The 15,817-nt window shown below is 39.7% G+C and overlaps 2 protein-coding genes across 4 annotated transcripts in view; both read left to right on the top strand.

The window, feature by feature from the left end:
* The first annotated feature begins 352 nt into the window (after positions 1 to 352).
* LOC110954318 (transcription factor HES-2-like) lies at positions 353 to 1,945 on the top strand. The gene is made up of 4 exons (XM_022198772.2): positions 353 to 605; positions 711 to 806; positions 926 to 1,013; positions 1,121 to 1,945. The coding sequence occupies exons 1-4, from the start codon at positions 516 to 518 to the stop codon at positions 1,441 to 1,443; spliced, it is 597 nt and encodes a 198-aa protein (XP_022054464.2). The 5' UTR covers positions 353 to 515; the 3' UTR covers positions 1,444 to 1,945.
* A 745-nt stretch (positions 1,946 to 2,690) lies between these two features.
* acot7 (acyl-CoA thioesterase 7) overlaps positions 2,691 to 15,817 on the top strand; it is an 81,758-nt gene continuing 68,631 nt past the window's right edge. The window contains exons 1-3 of one of the 3 annotated variants that reach the window (XM_022198801.2): positions 6,940 to 6,971; positions 7,874 to 7,977; positions 13,310 to 13,427. In XM_022198801.2, the coding sequence (XP_022054493.1) occupies positions 7,913 to 7,977; positions 13,310 to 13,427 (183 nt within the window). In that variant the 5' untranslated portion in view covers positions 6,940 to 6,971; positions 7,874 to 7,912. Of the gene's footprint in view, positions 2,999 to 6,876; positions 6,972 to 7,873; positions 7,978 to 13,309; positions 13,428 to 15,817 lie in introns of those variants that run through there. The other 2 variants (XM_022198802.2, XM_022198803.2) reach the window with 2 other exon arrangements.

Genomic DNA, 15,817 nt, shown 5'->3' with positions numbered 1-15,817 from the left:
GCCTAAGCAATGCGTAATTACGCACCAAGTAACCAATGCAATATTTCAAAAATAAAACTGCAAATGACTCCATCAACTATATAAAATAACAAATCCAATCTATCAAAGTACGTATAATAATCTAAGGTTAACTTTAGAGTTAGCAGAACTGATATTTGGTGTATGAGCATTCGGTGTATCCAAACTTTAAGCTTCTTTACACACACATTTCTCCAGCTTTTTGACGCGCATTTAGTTTAATTTTGTGTATGGATCATAACGCAGACACGCCCTGCAGCTAGGCTTGGATTAAAGTAGAAGACAGATGGTTATCTTGCTAAATGTGATGCTTTTGTGTTGTTTTGATCGAACTCGGGGACAGTCCAAATCGTTTTGTTTCGGCTTGGGGGCGTACCCGTGACGCACGGAAACCGACGCCCCAGATCTGGATAAATACCGCCGTTCTCGACCGTTATAGACACATCTTCACCGATTTCGGTTTTGAACACTTCTCTGACACAAAGACGACGCTGAAAATGTCTCCAAACATGACCTGTGAAGCTCTCCAGTCTTTTCCTCCACGACTGACTGTTGCCAAACGGAAGGAGGCTCTTGAGCTCAGAAAGGTAAGCCAAGTGACTGAATTCTGCTTTATTATCTTGAGCATTTTCACTGGTTTCCTCTGTATCATGCAGTGAATGTATACTAACTGCTCCGTGTTCTTTTTACAGACTATGAAACCGCTGATGGAGAAGAGAAGGCGAGCTCGTATCAACGACAGCCTGAACCACTTAAAAAACCTCATCCTTCCCCTCACAGGCAGAGATGTAAGTCATTTAAATGTGTGTGTGTTTTTTTAATATATGCACTTGGCAGATGTAACCTACTAGTAAAGACAGCATGTATGCCCATTGAATTAACATTTGCTTTTATTTATTTTCTCCAGAAAACTCGCTACTCCAAGCTGGAGAAAGCAGACATCCTGGAGATGACTGTGAGGTTCCTCGGTGACATTCCACCTGGTAACAGCAAAAGTGAGTTCTATCTCTGCTTCTTTATCATTTTTTTCTACTAAAAACTGGATAAACATTAGATTTTTATGGTTTTGAACAACAAAACTAAATTTCCGATGCTTTTCCAGACTCTTCAGACAGCTACAGAGAAGGCTACAAAGCCTGCCTCCAGCGCGTCTCCTCCCTGCTTCCTAAAACCAGCCTGGACCAGGACGCGTGCCAGCGGGTCAACGACTTCGTGCAGCAGTCCATGTCTGCCACAGTCACCCCAACCTGCCTGAACTGCTGCGCTCAGAGCTCCAGGACTTTCCCTCAGATCCAGCAGAGGCTCCTGAGCCTGAAATCCAGCTTCAGCTCCAGACCAGAGCTCCAGTCCCGCAGCGCAGTGGCTCCCAGCAGAGCGCAGTCAGGCCCGCAGGCCGGAAGCGCCGCGATGTGGAGACCCTGGTAGACTTCAGTGGCTGCTCCTTCTAAAAGCCGCGAAAAGACTTTACTATGTTTGATGTGTAGAAAACGTATTGAGATAGCACCACTTGTAAATATGAACGGTGATCTACTGATTTGTTTTCGTCGCTGAAAACCCGGATTTCATCCTGATTACGCATCGAGTATTATATACTCCGGTTCTGCGCACGAGTCTTTTGTCATGAGTTGACAAGTTTAGACGGTCGTATTTTTTTTTAAATCTGCATGTATGTATACGGTTAATGTATTTAGTCCTCTCCGTGGGCTAAGTGATTAAGGGCCATTAAAACAGCCCTGTAAGACCCAAGGGGTCATCTTTGTATGAATTTGCACAACAGACATCAGAGTCCTGAGTCTGTGCAGATGAACGTCGTAGACATCAAATGTCTCAGGAAGTATCTCTGTTGGGATGTGTTATTTTTGCTATTTGCAGCAAATATTGTACATATTTTTTTATACACAAATAAAACTACGTTGTCGTGGTTACATCTGGTGTTGTGTCCTTTGTTCACATTTTATGGTGATTTGTCAGAATATTGGCGCCAACTTTCAGCCATAAACGTCTGTTTGATCCCCAAAAAATCCCCAAAATACAAAAAACTAAGCAAACAAACAAAAAAAAACCATAATTGCTGGAGAAAACAGTTGAAATAATTTACCATTTTCCAATCCTTCAGACAATTTTTTTTCTTTCAAATAATATCATGTATCTGTAAAATAATATTTTTGGCTCGTTTAATCTGATAAAAACTGTTTAATTCTGTCGCCAAATATGGCAAAAGCATAAATTATTTCTTAATATACAGTTCGTTGATGTGGATGTTATCTACAACTTTGTCCTCCTTTTTAAATAGCTAAGATGTAAATTCATTTATTTAGGGAAAATTTGACTTTTAAAAACATTTTATTTGTTTATTTTTATTTAATAATGTGTGAAATACTTTCCCCCCCATCTTCTCACTCTCTTTTCCATCCAATATTCGGTGCGTAAAAACTAAACCGGAACTGAAACCTGGTGCAGCAAACATAATGTAGTGTTTTTTAATAAGGAAATAACTTCTTGTTTAATTAACAGAGACCTGTAAACATGCGCCAGTCATCTGAGCACAATAAAAGCGGTGTAACTGGGATACATGTGGAGGTAAAAAGCGCACAGCAGCGTGCGTCATGGAACATGCTTGGGTCTGTTTGGATGAACGCGGTCTCTGTTGCCCTCTTCTGGCTGCTGCAGGAACTGTAATTTCTATTTCATCATGTCTGGCTGAGCCTTCCTCTTTAAGCCACTGCATGCAGCCTCAGCTCCATGGCTCCTGTTTGGCTTCATGATGTGCTTCATGTAGGATTTAGCGCATTTTCTGTGGAACACTTTCGCAATTCCAGTGACGCCTCTGAATAGTCTTCCTCTAAATGAGTCATTTGTTTGAGCCGGTGTGATCCGAGCAGCAGCAGCAGCAGGATTTCCTTTACATCACACGCGATCCCGAGAGCTTCACCATCACCACAGCCATGTGCGAGGCAGCATCATCCCCCCAGTTATGCAGGTAGGACGCATTAAACGGCACATTAGAACACATGTCCGGGCAGCTGAACGGGGCTAAACGACGGGAGCGGCGCGGTTACCGGCGTCTGTGCGTGAGAGCGGCTCTGGATGAAGATAACCCAGATAATCCGCTGCTGCCGCTCCTCTTATCACCGAACATTCAGTCTGTGGTGCTCGGTTGGGTTTATTCTCAGCTGCTTCATAATAAACAGTACGCTATTTTTCTGTTTGTTGTGGAGGTTCAGCCCGCCGGTGTGCGATGACCTCAGCGCCGTTAGGACACATCCGACCGGCCAAGGACGCGTTACATCCGCCTCCATTTGAAGGAAACTTTAATAAAAGTTTAATTATAGCGGTCACTTGTGGGTAATCTAAGCAAACAGTGAGTCTTGACTGGTTACCGGTGATTCGTCCTTTATTTATTTCCCAAATGATAATAACGAGAAGAACGGCACCGAGAACAAACAGCCGCCTGTTCCTCATAGCGCTGCAGTGACTGGTACCTACTAAAATCCCCTTTCAATGAGTGCACTGCATTTCCCAGAAGCATGCGGGGTTGTGTAGTACCGGTTCTCACCTGTAGGTGGAGTCACGGGTCTCCGTTGAGCTGCTTCTTAATGGAAGTTTTAGTGTTGTCATAGCAACGTGTCAGAACTGCCTGACAGCAACATTCCTCAAAAACAGACGAATCAGGAAAGGTCAGAAATGACACAAGGACCAAGTGTTTAGATTCTGGCAGTGATGCGGCTTATAGTCACAGCAATTTAAAGGCACACATGTAAATAATTGTACATGTATGTACAAGTGTCGTCTTGAAAACAGTGATTGTAACGTTTCTGTCGTTTTGCGTCTCATTTGTGTAGTTTTGTGTGTCATTCATGTTGCTTTGTGCCATCTGTGGAGCTTTATGTCTCATTTTTGTCACTTTGCACCTCATTTATGTTGTTCTTTACCCCTTTTATGTCCCATTTTTTATCATTTTCTCATGTTTTTGTCCTTTAGTTTCTCATGCTTTTGTCCTTTTGTTTCTCATTTTTGTCCTTTTGTTTCTCATCTTTTTCGTGTTGGGTCTTTTTGTGTAGTTTTGTTTCTCTTTTGTGTAGTTTTGTGTGTCATTCATGTTGCTTTGTGCCATTTGTGGAGCTTTATGTCTCATTTTTGTCACTTTGCACCTCATTTATGTTGTTCTTTGCCCCTTTTGTGTCCCTTTTTTTTTTTATCATTTTCTCATTTTTTTGCCCTTTTGTTTCTCATTTTTGTCCTTTTGTTTCTCATCTTTTTCGTGTTGGGTCTTTTTTGTGTAGTTTTGTTTCTCTTTTGTGTAGTTTTGTGTGTCATTCATGTTGCTTTGTGCCATTTGTGGAGCTTTATGTCTCATTTTTGTCACTTTGCACCTCATTTATGTTGTTCTTTGCCCCTTTTGTGTCCCTTTTTTATCATTTTCTCATTTTTTTGCCCTTTTGTTTCTCATTTTTGTCCTTTTGTTTCTCATCTTTTTCATGTTGGGTCTTTTTTGTGTAGTTTTGTTTCTCTTTTGTGTAGTTTTGTGTGTCATTCATGTTGCTTTGTGCCATCTGTGGAGCTTTATGTCTCATTTTTTGTCATGTTGCCCCTCATTCAAGTTCATCTTCATGTTTCGTGCCCCTTTTCTGTTGTGTGTCTCGTTTTTATGATTTTATGTCTTGTGTTTGTCCATTTGTGTCTCATTCATGTTGTTGCGTTGTGCCGTTCTTGTTTTGCTTCGGATTTGGATGACACTTTTAGGGAAGGTCAGAAATGACACAAGGAAAAAGTGATTAGATTTTGGCAGTGATGCGGATTATAGTCTGGATCCACGGATTGGTTAAAGATTTCTGTATCATTGCCAGATAGCAGCATGACGGCACTGTAACCATGACAACCAGTGAACAATTCAACTGATTGTGATCCTACTACAAATCCACCACTGAGGACTTATCCGTCAGAAATGACACAAGGAACAACTGATTAAATTGTGGGGGTGTTTCTGAGTCCCATCAATTCCTGCCACCTGCTACGTATAACGTACACATGCATAACACACGCCTGCACTCAGTGCAAGGTCATTTTGTTCATGGTACGTCTAGATTTCTACTGCTTGAATTTCCCTCAGTATTAATAATTATCTATCGATCTTAAAATTAGATGCATTTAATCTGTCTATCCACCCATCCATCCATCCATCCATCCATCCATCCATCCATCGTAGTGCCATGATTTCTGCCACAGATTTTTTTTTTTTTAAGATTTCATCCGTCAGAAATTATTTGGTTGATCAGCCTCGGTGGAGTGCTGCTGTGTCTGAGTTTTACAACATTCACTGTATTAGATGTTCAAATATGAGCAGTGAAGTCCTAACAGTGTAAAGTCAGTGCATAAGCTTCCAGGGATGGAGACTTCAGAGGTTTGGAGGTTCACTTTGTCCTGGGATCGTGTTTGACACGATGCTGCTTTCACCTACTTCCCTGAACCTTCCTTGTCTGAGCCAGAAAAAAGAACTCACACAGCGACCTTTACCTTCACTTCAAACAATCTGAAAAGTTACTAGTGACTGTATGTAAATATTAGTCAGTTGATTTGTGTATAAAAGGTTATTACAGTGGCTGCTGACTCAGCTTTTCGTTTGTCTGTAGCTGCTTTGCTGAAGCTACTTCAAAGGTGTGAGAAATCACATAATCCTGGGTTTAACTCCACTCCCTGGATACAGTAATTATATGCAGTAGTGAAAAAGAAAAGCACTACAAAACAACAATTATGACCCTGAAAATATAAGGCGTTCAGCAAGAAGTCATTTTAAAAGTCTTTAACTGGGGGATTTACACGTGCATTGTTTTTATTTTTTAAAACTAGACTGCACTCTGCTTCAGCTCAACAACGCTCATCATGTCTTCTTGTTAATATATTAGTTTGGAGTTGTTTTGTTCAGACATCAGGTGAATAGGTAGATGTTGATCACCTTCTTGACAGTTTCGGTGACAGCTCTCCTTCATCAGAAGCCTCTCACTGACAGCGTGTGATGTGTCAGCCGGCAGATTTTGACAGCCCCGACCAGGCGTGAACTAACCGTGACGTCACCCGTTGGTTTCAACGCCGAGAAAATGAAGCCCGGATTTTGCTACTTCCTGGTCGCCATCTTAGATTTTTTGGCGCCAGTGACGTAAAAAGCGTTATCAAACAGACTGGACCAGAGAGCTACTCGGGGCAGGACTAGTCAATGGGACTGTCTATCAAGTATAGCCACGCCCCCTGGCTCCGTTAACTTTAACGATTTATTACCGCCCGGCAAAACATCGTTTTCCAGGAGGTATTGTTTTGAGCTGCATGGTCTTGGTTGGTTGGTTGCTTGTTTGTCTGTAACACTTTGGTTTCCGTGCGATAACTCCATGAAATATTGCTGTAGCCTCACCATATTTGGCACACATGTGTACCATAATAAGATACAGGTCAAGTTCGAATTTGGTGGCCTTGACCTAATTTTCAAGGTCACAGGGGTCATCTTTGTAAATGTGGTTGCCGTGACCTCGCGGGGCGGTCCAAGTTTGGTAAAACTTCTAGTTTAAAATTCAGTATTGATTTATTTTAAGATCGGCCACCTGATCTCTTATTTTGACCATGAAAACTAACGGGAAAAAAATCCTGAGCTGTAGAACATCAGTCTATCAAATTTTATTTTTTCCGGTGATGAATTGGGGTCTATGGAGAAAAAGCTTTTTGGAGCCAACCCTAGCGGACGGCGTGATATTGCAAGTTTTTGACACTTCCGGGTGGGCTTCAATTTTGGAGGCAGATGCTACGTCCATCTTTATATACAGTCTATGGCCCCGACATGCCGCTACGGAGTGGGCGTGGCTGTCCCGGCGGATCCGGCCGCTCTGCTGAACGGCTGTCAAAGTCTGCCCGCTGACACGCTGTCAGTGAGACGCTTCTGAAAGCCCAGAGCTTTCGCCGAGAAGAAGGTAATCAATATTTATCTAATCACCTTATGTCTGAACAAAAGAACTAAAAACTAACATGCACTCTGCTTTGGTGAGCTACATCTGACAAGTTAAAACTTTTCTTTGCTGAGCTTATTGCTGGTATTTCACTTCCTGGATCCCTGTAGTTGGTTCAGTAAATCATTAATTACACACCTACATAAACTTTGCTCTTCTCTTTTCCATCTGATTCTCTTTCTCTTGGCTGCACATTTAAACATTAAATCACTGTAGGATGCATTCTGACAAGCAACAGCATTAAAACCACTCAACAAAAACCCCTGACTTTGCTTCAAGCCACCTTCTTTGCTGCATGTTTTTCTCCTAATTTAGCTGTATTAACTGCCCATTTTATGATTTTTTATCTTCTTATCAAGGATTTTTATATGTGTTTTTACTCTTCCCATACATAAAACTAGAAGTAAACACAATTTAACACATCTGAGCTCTGAAAAACTTGTAGTTTTAGAGTGCATTTTCAAACATCTGGCTTTGAATGTAACTTTATTGTCACTATTAAAAGGTTCATGGCTGTAACTCTGCTTTTCCTCCTCTGTTGTTCTCAGATTGCTCAACTCTTTTCTGCATGACTTTATTAAAATATATCTGGTTGATTGAACAAAAAAAACTACAAAATGCTTAACAAGTAAATCTACATATTATTTTAGTTTTCAGGAAATGTTCCTGCATTTTAAACAGTCTCTTTGAGGTGAGATTAGCTCCCTGGTGTTTTTCCTGCAGTGCAAACATTCAGTTCTGCATTTGTTAGATGGAGATGTGAGCGTGTTTGACAAATGCCTGACTCTCCTGGTGATGAAACATTGTGTGGCTAAAACGCAGTCTAATCATTGTTCATGAAGCTCATTCTCCTCCACATCTACCAGGGCTTTGCTGTGCTCTCGCTGTCGATCCTCTGGAGAAAAATGATGCCAAGATATGATTTTGTGAAGCTAATCGGTCGTTTTCGTCGCTCGTTTTGTCACTCCAGGTAAAGGTTTGTTTGTTTGAACACCCAGAAAGAATATTTTGATTAAAGTTTTGGTTGTTTCATTTAGTTGAAAGCTGTATTTTAATAGTGTAGCTGTTTGAGATGGTGCTAATTCTAGTAAGAAATCAGAGGGAATGTCAAAAAAGGGTTTTATGTGTGGATGCTGCAACTTTGTATAGACAGCTGGAAATGTTTAAAAGTTTGAAGTCACTTAGAAATGTCCTTATTTTTAAAAGAAAGGCAGTTTTCTTCAGTGGACATAGCATTAAATGAATGATAAATCCAGTTTAGACATTGTTAATGTGGTAAATGACTATTGTAGCTGTAAACAGCTGATGTTTAATGGAATATCTCCATAGGGGTACAGAGGAACATTTCCAGCAACCATCACTCCTGTGTTCTAATGCTACATTGTGTTAGCTAATGGTGCTGAAAGGCTCACTGATGATTAGAAAACCCTTGTGTTTTGTACTCGTTCCATTTATCTGACAAGAGAAATAGAAAAACACGTAAATGAGAGAAGTTTTTATTGGGAATTAAGCTGTATGAAAATGTGAGCAGGAGAGAAGCTAACAGAGCTTAGATCGCTCTGAAGCACAACAGCTGTCTGTTGGTTTCATATTGCTCTGAAAGGTTCCACCATCTCTGAACGTCTCCACAGAGCTCTGATTTTCCTGTTACTGTGGTGATATTACTCTTAGAAATGTAAGTCATCAACTGGATCTTCACTTCTGCAGGTGCTGGGAGTGCATGAACACTGTCATGTTCACTCTATAATCCGACAGCAGAACATCTGCCGTGTTTTGCTCGTGGCTCTAGAACTGGAGTACCAAACTCATTTTAGCTCGGGAGCCACATTCAGTCCAGTTTGATCAACAAAAAACAAGACAAAATGAGACAACACGAAACAAAGCACAAAAAAAAAGAGACAAAAAATTTGACAGAAAAGTTAAGAGAGACAAAAAATGACAAAGGCGAGAAACAAAACAACAAAAAAGTAGACAAATGGCACAAATGAGACAAAAAACACCCCAAAAAATGACACACAAATCCACAAATAAACACAACACAAAACGAGAAAGAAAGCGACAAAAACAGGAGACGAACAACAAAGTCAGAGAAAATAAGACCAACAACAAGACAAAATGTTACACAAATGAGACACAAAAGAACAATAAACAATCCAGTATTTTACTTTATGATGAAAACTACTTGTGAAGGTCTACAAATTGTTTTAAATTTACAGTTTCTCTGTAATTTTTACTCTTTACAAAGTCGTTCCGTGGGCCGGATTGGACCCTGTGGAGGGCCGGTTTTGGCCCGTGGGCCGCGTGTTTGACAGCCCTTAGCAGAAGCAGATGTAGCAAGTAAACAAACCTATGAGGCAGCTTCTTTTTCTGAATGACTCAGTTGTTGGAAGTAGCAGGAAATGAGAGAGGAAGGATTATGCAAAATGTGAGCTGGACGACCATTCATTTGTTTGCTGTAGTAGCTCACTGGAATTGTCACGGCTTGGAAAGCTCATTTTCTTCCAGCATTATTAGCAGCTTTTGGAACCAGTGACTTGTTAGTTTGATGTTAAAGAAATGCTTTTCCTACAGAGGAGGAAGCAGTTAAGGCTGACGGTTCCTGAAACGCAGCGAACATTCCCAGGGCCGGCCCTAGGACTTTGGTGGCCCTAAGCAATATTTTTTTGTGTGGCCCAAAAACATGCACAGGGCATCTACCAAATCACGTGCACAGCTTCTAATTGGGTTGAAACACACATGCACATGATTAACAGCATTAACAGATTTACGTTTTATTGGAATAAAGACAGGGACAAAATGCGAATCACACACTTATTGTGGTGTGGCCCCCTCCAGTGGATGTGGCTATAAACAACAGCATAGAGTGTTTATGCCAGCGGCCGGCCCCGAAAATTCCTCCTGAAGGACATTATTTAACCCTGAAGTGTTGCTTCTCATGCGTCACCTGGCAAATATGTCTGAGATGTGTCCTCTTCAGCTGTGACACACAAACCTCGGTGTGTGTCTGTGGGTGTGCTGCCATCCAGTTTGTCCAGTCATGACACGTAAGGTGGAGTCAGCGGTGACATCAGCAATATAAGAGGCCCATGATTTTAGACGTTATGAGCGTACAGATCATCCTACAGCAGGGGGTTGTGTTGGTGAGGACGGTTGTGTGTCAGCAGCGGGTAAACATGCGTTGCTTTATGCCTCGGAGGAGCAGGATAGCGGATGAAGTGGATAAGCAGGGCACATATCAGCTCAGCAGGTACTTTACTTCTGCACACATCTGGACTTCTTCCATCTTTCTGCAGACACTCATTGACATAAGACAGGGGTGTCCAACATGCGGTCCGCGGGCCAAAAGCGGTCCTTTTGATCATAAAGTAAAACACTATATCATTCAGTCCCAGGTGACTAAATGTTGTGTTCCTTTGTAGACACACTGTGATCTGGAAGTTGTAATGTGGAAATGATAAACTGAGGATGAATGTTGATGAAATTGAACGTATTTTTCTACAGAAATCCCAGGTTGTTGATGATGTTTTGGAAACCTGAACTATTTTGAGTTTGATGCATCACTAGACGCTAACCCACAACTAATCCCAACCCTCACTTAGAACTAATTCTACTATTAAGCATTTATTTTAGTCTCAAGGCTCAGAACCTAGAACATCTAAAGCTGTAATTTTTCCTCACAAAGATACAAGTGATGCACATAGACAGAGATGCAGGACACAGAGAATGACTCCTCATTTCTCTTTCTTTAACACACGCATAGCAGTTGTTACAATCCTAAGAAATCCTCTAATATGAAATTAATACACTGAAATACTGATTTTAGCTTTTAGAGATGCTGTCTTTGCCTGCTGATGACGTTGCTGTGCTGCTGTGGATTACAGTGTAATTTTTGAGCTGTTTTTTCTAAACATAAGTGTTTATTTTCCTGCTGCTGTCCTGCTCTTACTGCAGGTGTTAATCATATGAACCATCACACATTTAGAGGAAGTTCTAGAAGAAATCCTCCGCATTAAAAACAAGGAACATTAATTATTTCACAATGACATCAGCTGTAATCTTCAGATGGGGATTTTTTCTTTGTGGTAAACATGAGTAATGAACAGTCTATGGAAAACAAGCTTCCTGAGAACAAAACTAGATTACTAATGCTCTCAAAATGTAGACTTTCTTGCTTTTTATTCTACATTCTTAGCTGTGAATATTAACCACTGGATTAGTCAGACCACAGTGCAGATTTTTGTGGTTGACGCTTGAAGATTGTAACTGGTAGGACGGGTTTAACCCAAACACTGAAGAGCTGGACCCTTCTGATGCACAGCGATAAAGGCACCGTCTGTAGATAATGATGCTGCATGTGGACTACAGACTGTACATGATGTGAACACTCAGATATGTACCTTGTTTTGTGCACAGACCAGGACATTTGTTCCTGAGCAACTATCTAGAAGAACATCACAGCCATTATGTTCCCAAATAGTTCTAACAACAGCAAACATCAACAAACATTTCAGATTCTTTTCGTTGTTTTTTTTTTTTTTTCACAGATAAAATGTCCCCTGAGAAATACTTTAAAACCTGTTTCAAGGAAGCACAAACCTGAACATGTCAGCAGATTGAAATGTGCCTTGTAAATGCTGATTGTCGTAAACTGAAAACACACAACCACGTGCACATTTTACTAACCTGTAATCGAGCTGATGAACACACCGTCTGCCTCCTACAGCTCTCGTCTGACTCAGGTTTTTGGCTTTTTCAGGAATGGGTGTAAATGTAGAAAAGGTCACCAGAGGAAGGCTGCATTCTTGTCGTTACCTCAGCGAGCTTTTGTCGCGAAAAAATGTATAAATTAGTCGAATTAGATTGTGTTGTTTCCAGTCATCATTTACTGGTCCAATTTTCACTTTTATTGACTGATACTATTTATGTGTCACTTGGAAATGTCCTTATTTTTGAAAGAAAAGCATTTCCCCCCCATGAAGATAACATTAATGAGTGATAAATCCAGCTCTACACTGCAAAAATTCTAAATGTTACCAAGTGTATTTGTCTTATTTTTAGTCAGAATGTGTCATCCCACTCGATTTAAGATGAATTCACTTAACAAGTGACATTCCAGCAGATGGAGGGACTTGTTTTTCTTAATTATAAATAGGCGTTGTTTTCTTAAATATCATGTTAAGTCAAACAGTTCTGAAATTATCTTGCTATAACCCTCGTGTCGTCCTGCGGCTCACATTGACTCGTTTTAAAGTTTGAAAATGTCGAGAAAAAATTCACAGTAAAAACTTCCACATTTTTGGGAAATTTTTTAACATTTTTTGATGGAAAAAAGAAGAAAAAAAATGTTTCTTTAAGAACACTCTGAATTATTATTATTTTTAACCAAAATCCAGCAAAATTTGCTTGATTTTGATTATTTTTTTCCCCAAATGTTCTTAAAGAAAATATAAGTTTTACTGATAAATATGTAATTACTTTAGATATTTAGGATTTTTTTGAAAGATTTTTCTTAATTTTTTTTTAAAAAATTACAATTTTCTTGTTTAATTTTTTATTTCTTGCCAAATTTGGGGATTTTTTGAAAAATGAAACTTAACGGAAACTTGAGGAATTTTCTTCTTGAAGATTTTGCAAATTTCGATAGACTTGGGGAATTTTTTGCTGAATTTTTATATTTTTTTTCGGACAAGGAAACAATATTTTTTAGTGCCATAAATGAGGACAACAGGAGGGTCAAGCTTAGGTATCTTAACAATCCTGGTAAAATATAGCTTCAAATAAATTTTCCCAGCTAATTTTAAGATCTAAATATCATATCTTAATTCAAGAAATCTTACCAAGCCGTTTTTCACTTGTTCCATTGGCAGATTTTTTCACTTATTTAAGGTAAAAGTTCCTTGAAATAAGTTTTTTTTCTTGTTTTCAGAGGGGCATTTTTCCCAGTGTAGATATTATTTACGTGGTAAATGACTGCTGTATCTGTAAATGGCTGATTTTTAATGGAATATCTCCATAGGGGTACAGAGGAACATTTCCAGCAACCATCACTCCTGTGTTCTAATGCTACATTGTGTTAGCTAATGGTGTTGGAAGGCTCACTGATGGTTAGAAAACCCTTGTTCAGTTATGTTAGCACATGGATAAAAGTGGGAGTTTTCATGGAGGACATGAGTTTACCTCCAAACTTTTGAACAGTGGCGTATATATTTATAATAGAATACCAGAAACAACATGAAGTAAAAAAACAGGAAGCCACACATCCAGATCCACTGCCACGCTGACGTATTTTCTCTTTCCTGTAGGCTCATGCGGCCAGACGATGCCAACATCGCCGGAAACGTCCACGGCGGGAACATCTTCAAGATGATCGAGGAAGCTGGCTGCATCGTTGGAACGCGGCACTGCAACCAGCACAACGGGGTGAGAGACCACAAAAACATTCACCGTCTTACTGCACTGCACAGGACATGTTGTTGAATTTTCAACAGCAAAACATGCAAAATGCACATTAATCCAATATTAACCTTCTTAAGTCCAAGCAGCCTCTGGGCGTTTATTTGCTCCTGCCGCATTTTTACTCACATTTTTCTGAAGTCCTGCACCTCTAGGAAACAGAACAACCATGACTAGAAGTGGAGAAAACCCAGGAATGTTTTTTTGTGCAGCGTGACAAAGCTACAACGCTGTCAATCATAAAAAAGGAAGAAAGTTGAGCCTCTTTGATTGTTTATTTTTGAAAAGTTTACAAACCCTTGACTTAACATGTTCAAAATGTTTCCTGGAAGAACAAACAGGGACAGACCTTTCTGTTTTTTTATATTTATATTCAGTTTGTCTCCTGCCTGCTCTGAGTAAACACAGACTGCTGTTCATCTGAAAACTCTTAGAATTTTTGTCACATGACTGTTGGTCAGATTTAAGTCAGGTATGCATTCCCAGTCATACCAGAGCATATCTCCTCCTAAATTGGAAATCTACAAACACCCCATCTGGTACACTCTGGATGAGTGAAGTCATGTCTTTCTTAAGACTAGAGAAAATAAGGTACTCCAGACAAGATAATTTGAACAAATTTAACACAAAGTGGCAACCGTTCATTTTATTTTTTAACATTAGTTAGACCCACACTCCTCCAAAACTCTTCCTGTGAGTTTTTTTTTTTCATGTTTTGCTTTTGTTCTATTTTGTAATTTCCTTTATCTTTTATTGTATTTTTTTTTTTTTTTTTGGTTTTGCTTTCTGGGGATTTAAAAAATTGAAAAAAAGATGTACACATATGTGACGATCATTTATACAAAAATGTATTCATTGTTTGATGTATACATGCCAATAAACATATGGAACAGAGTCATACCAGAGTATGCAGAATTTTAGCTTTTTACAGGATCTGTTTAGAATAAATGGTATAATTTTGGCAGTGTTTAGAATGAACCGATTGCGATTTTAAGCTTTGATGAAGTATTTGGGGATTCAGAGAGAACTGTTTTATGTCAACACCCGAATAAACCAACTAAAATAGAAAACTCTTCATAGTGTTCAGATAATGAATACAGTAAATGTAAAATAAAACGACAAAGTTCCTCAGTTCACCTTGTTTACTTGAACGTCTTTTACATTTCTTAAGTTCAAACTGCACGGCTGAAATATTTAGCTTGCGTTTACTGTTGCCTCACCCTTTTCTTTTAAGATCACCGTCTTGATTTGACTTTTCACCTGGTGAACTTTAGCCGACTTTTGATTTCCTCGTCAGTCATTCAGCTGTCGTCTCACCTTCTCATCACATCCTGCTGATGTCTTGAATTTCATCGTTCAGATAAGACATTAAGAAAAAAAAACATTCCTGACTCTGGGATTCTGTTGGAAACTCCAGCGTACCTTTGCGGAGACACATAAATTTTTTACGTCAAGAATAAAAATCGTGTAAAACTTCTAAGTCACACTGAGTTCAGATTAGCTGTAGTATGTGTATGTGCAGGTAGAAGTTTCTAGTCACTGTTAGCGTCACACATTTTGCTCATTACACTAATCCCATCAGAGAAATTGTGAATCTGGGTCAACAAGATTCTCCTGTGATTCACTGATTCTGAAGTATTTTCCGTTTATGACAGCCCACAACAAACAACAGCATTGTGTTGCCTCACACTATGTATTACTCCAGTCCCTGCACCTTTCTTTCTTTTTTTTTTTTACGAATTTTATTCATCAATCAATATAATGTTGTTCCTAATTTGATCTCCAGTGGACCGCACCAGTAAAACCACAGCATAACAACCTATAAATCACAAGTTTTATATAGTATTTATATAGTATTTTACTTTATGATCAAAATGACAAAAAAAGGTGGACTTCCGGTCATGGCGGCTTGTTGAGGAGATGCGTTTAAGTCTGCGCTGCTACTTTCTAAAAAAAAAAAAAAAAAAACTCAATTCGTAAGCGCCATTCAGCCAAACTACAACACCAGCGTTACAGAAAATACCGATGCCACAAAAGAAGACAAATCGTGGCCAAACACAACAATCCAACCTTACTAATTTCGCTAAACTGACGGTTAAAGCCAAGCTTACCGCTACCAAGGCCATGGAGGCTAGCGTCGATGCTAACACCACCGCTAGCAATAGCCCCGAGGAACAGTCAGAGGGAGACACTACTACTGCAAATGAGGAGTCTGGTGCCTCTTTGTCCGTAATACTGGCAGCTATTAACTCCATGAAGTGTGAGTTCTCATCCAAATTTGATGGCATTCTCACTGCGATTGAAAATGTTAGGAAAGACATTACAGACTGTTCAGAAAGACTCGCACAGGCAGAGAC

This window comes from Acanthochromis polyacanthus, chromosome 6 (assembly GCF_021347895.1).
Source record: "Acanthochromis polyacanthus isolate Apoly-LR-REF ecotype Palm Island chromosome 6, KAUST_Apoly_ChrSc, whole genome shotgun sequence".
Classification (NCBI taxonomy): domain Eukaryota; kingdom Metazoa; phylum Chordata; class Actinopteri; family Pomacentridae; genus Acanthochromis; species Acanthochromis polyacanthus.
Note: the sequence above shows the minus strand (reverse complement) of the source record. Positions and strands in the feature narration are given on the sequence as shown.

Bases quoted from the DNA above. Each gene is read 5' to 3' on its own strand.
- LOC110954318 (XM_022198772.2), top strand. From the start codon at position 516: ATGTCTCCAAACATGACCTGTGAAGCTCTCCAGTCTTTTCCTCCACGA. The intron at 606-710 runs GTAAGCCAAGTG...TTCTTTTTACAG, and splicing joins AGGCTCTTGAGCTCAGAAAG to ACTATGAAACCGCTGATGGA. The intron at 1,014-1,120 runs GTGAGTTCTATC...ATGCTTTTCCAG, and splicing joins TCCACCTGGTAACAGCAAAA to ACTCTTCAGACAGCTACAGA.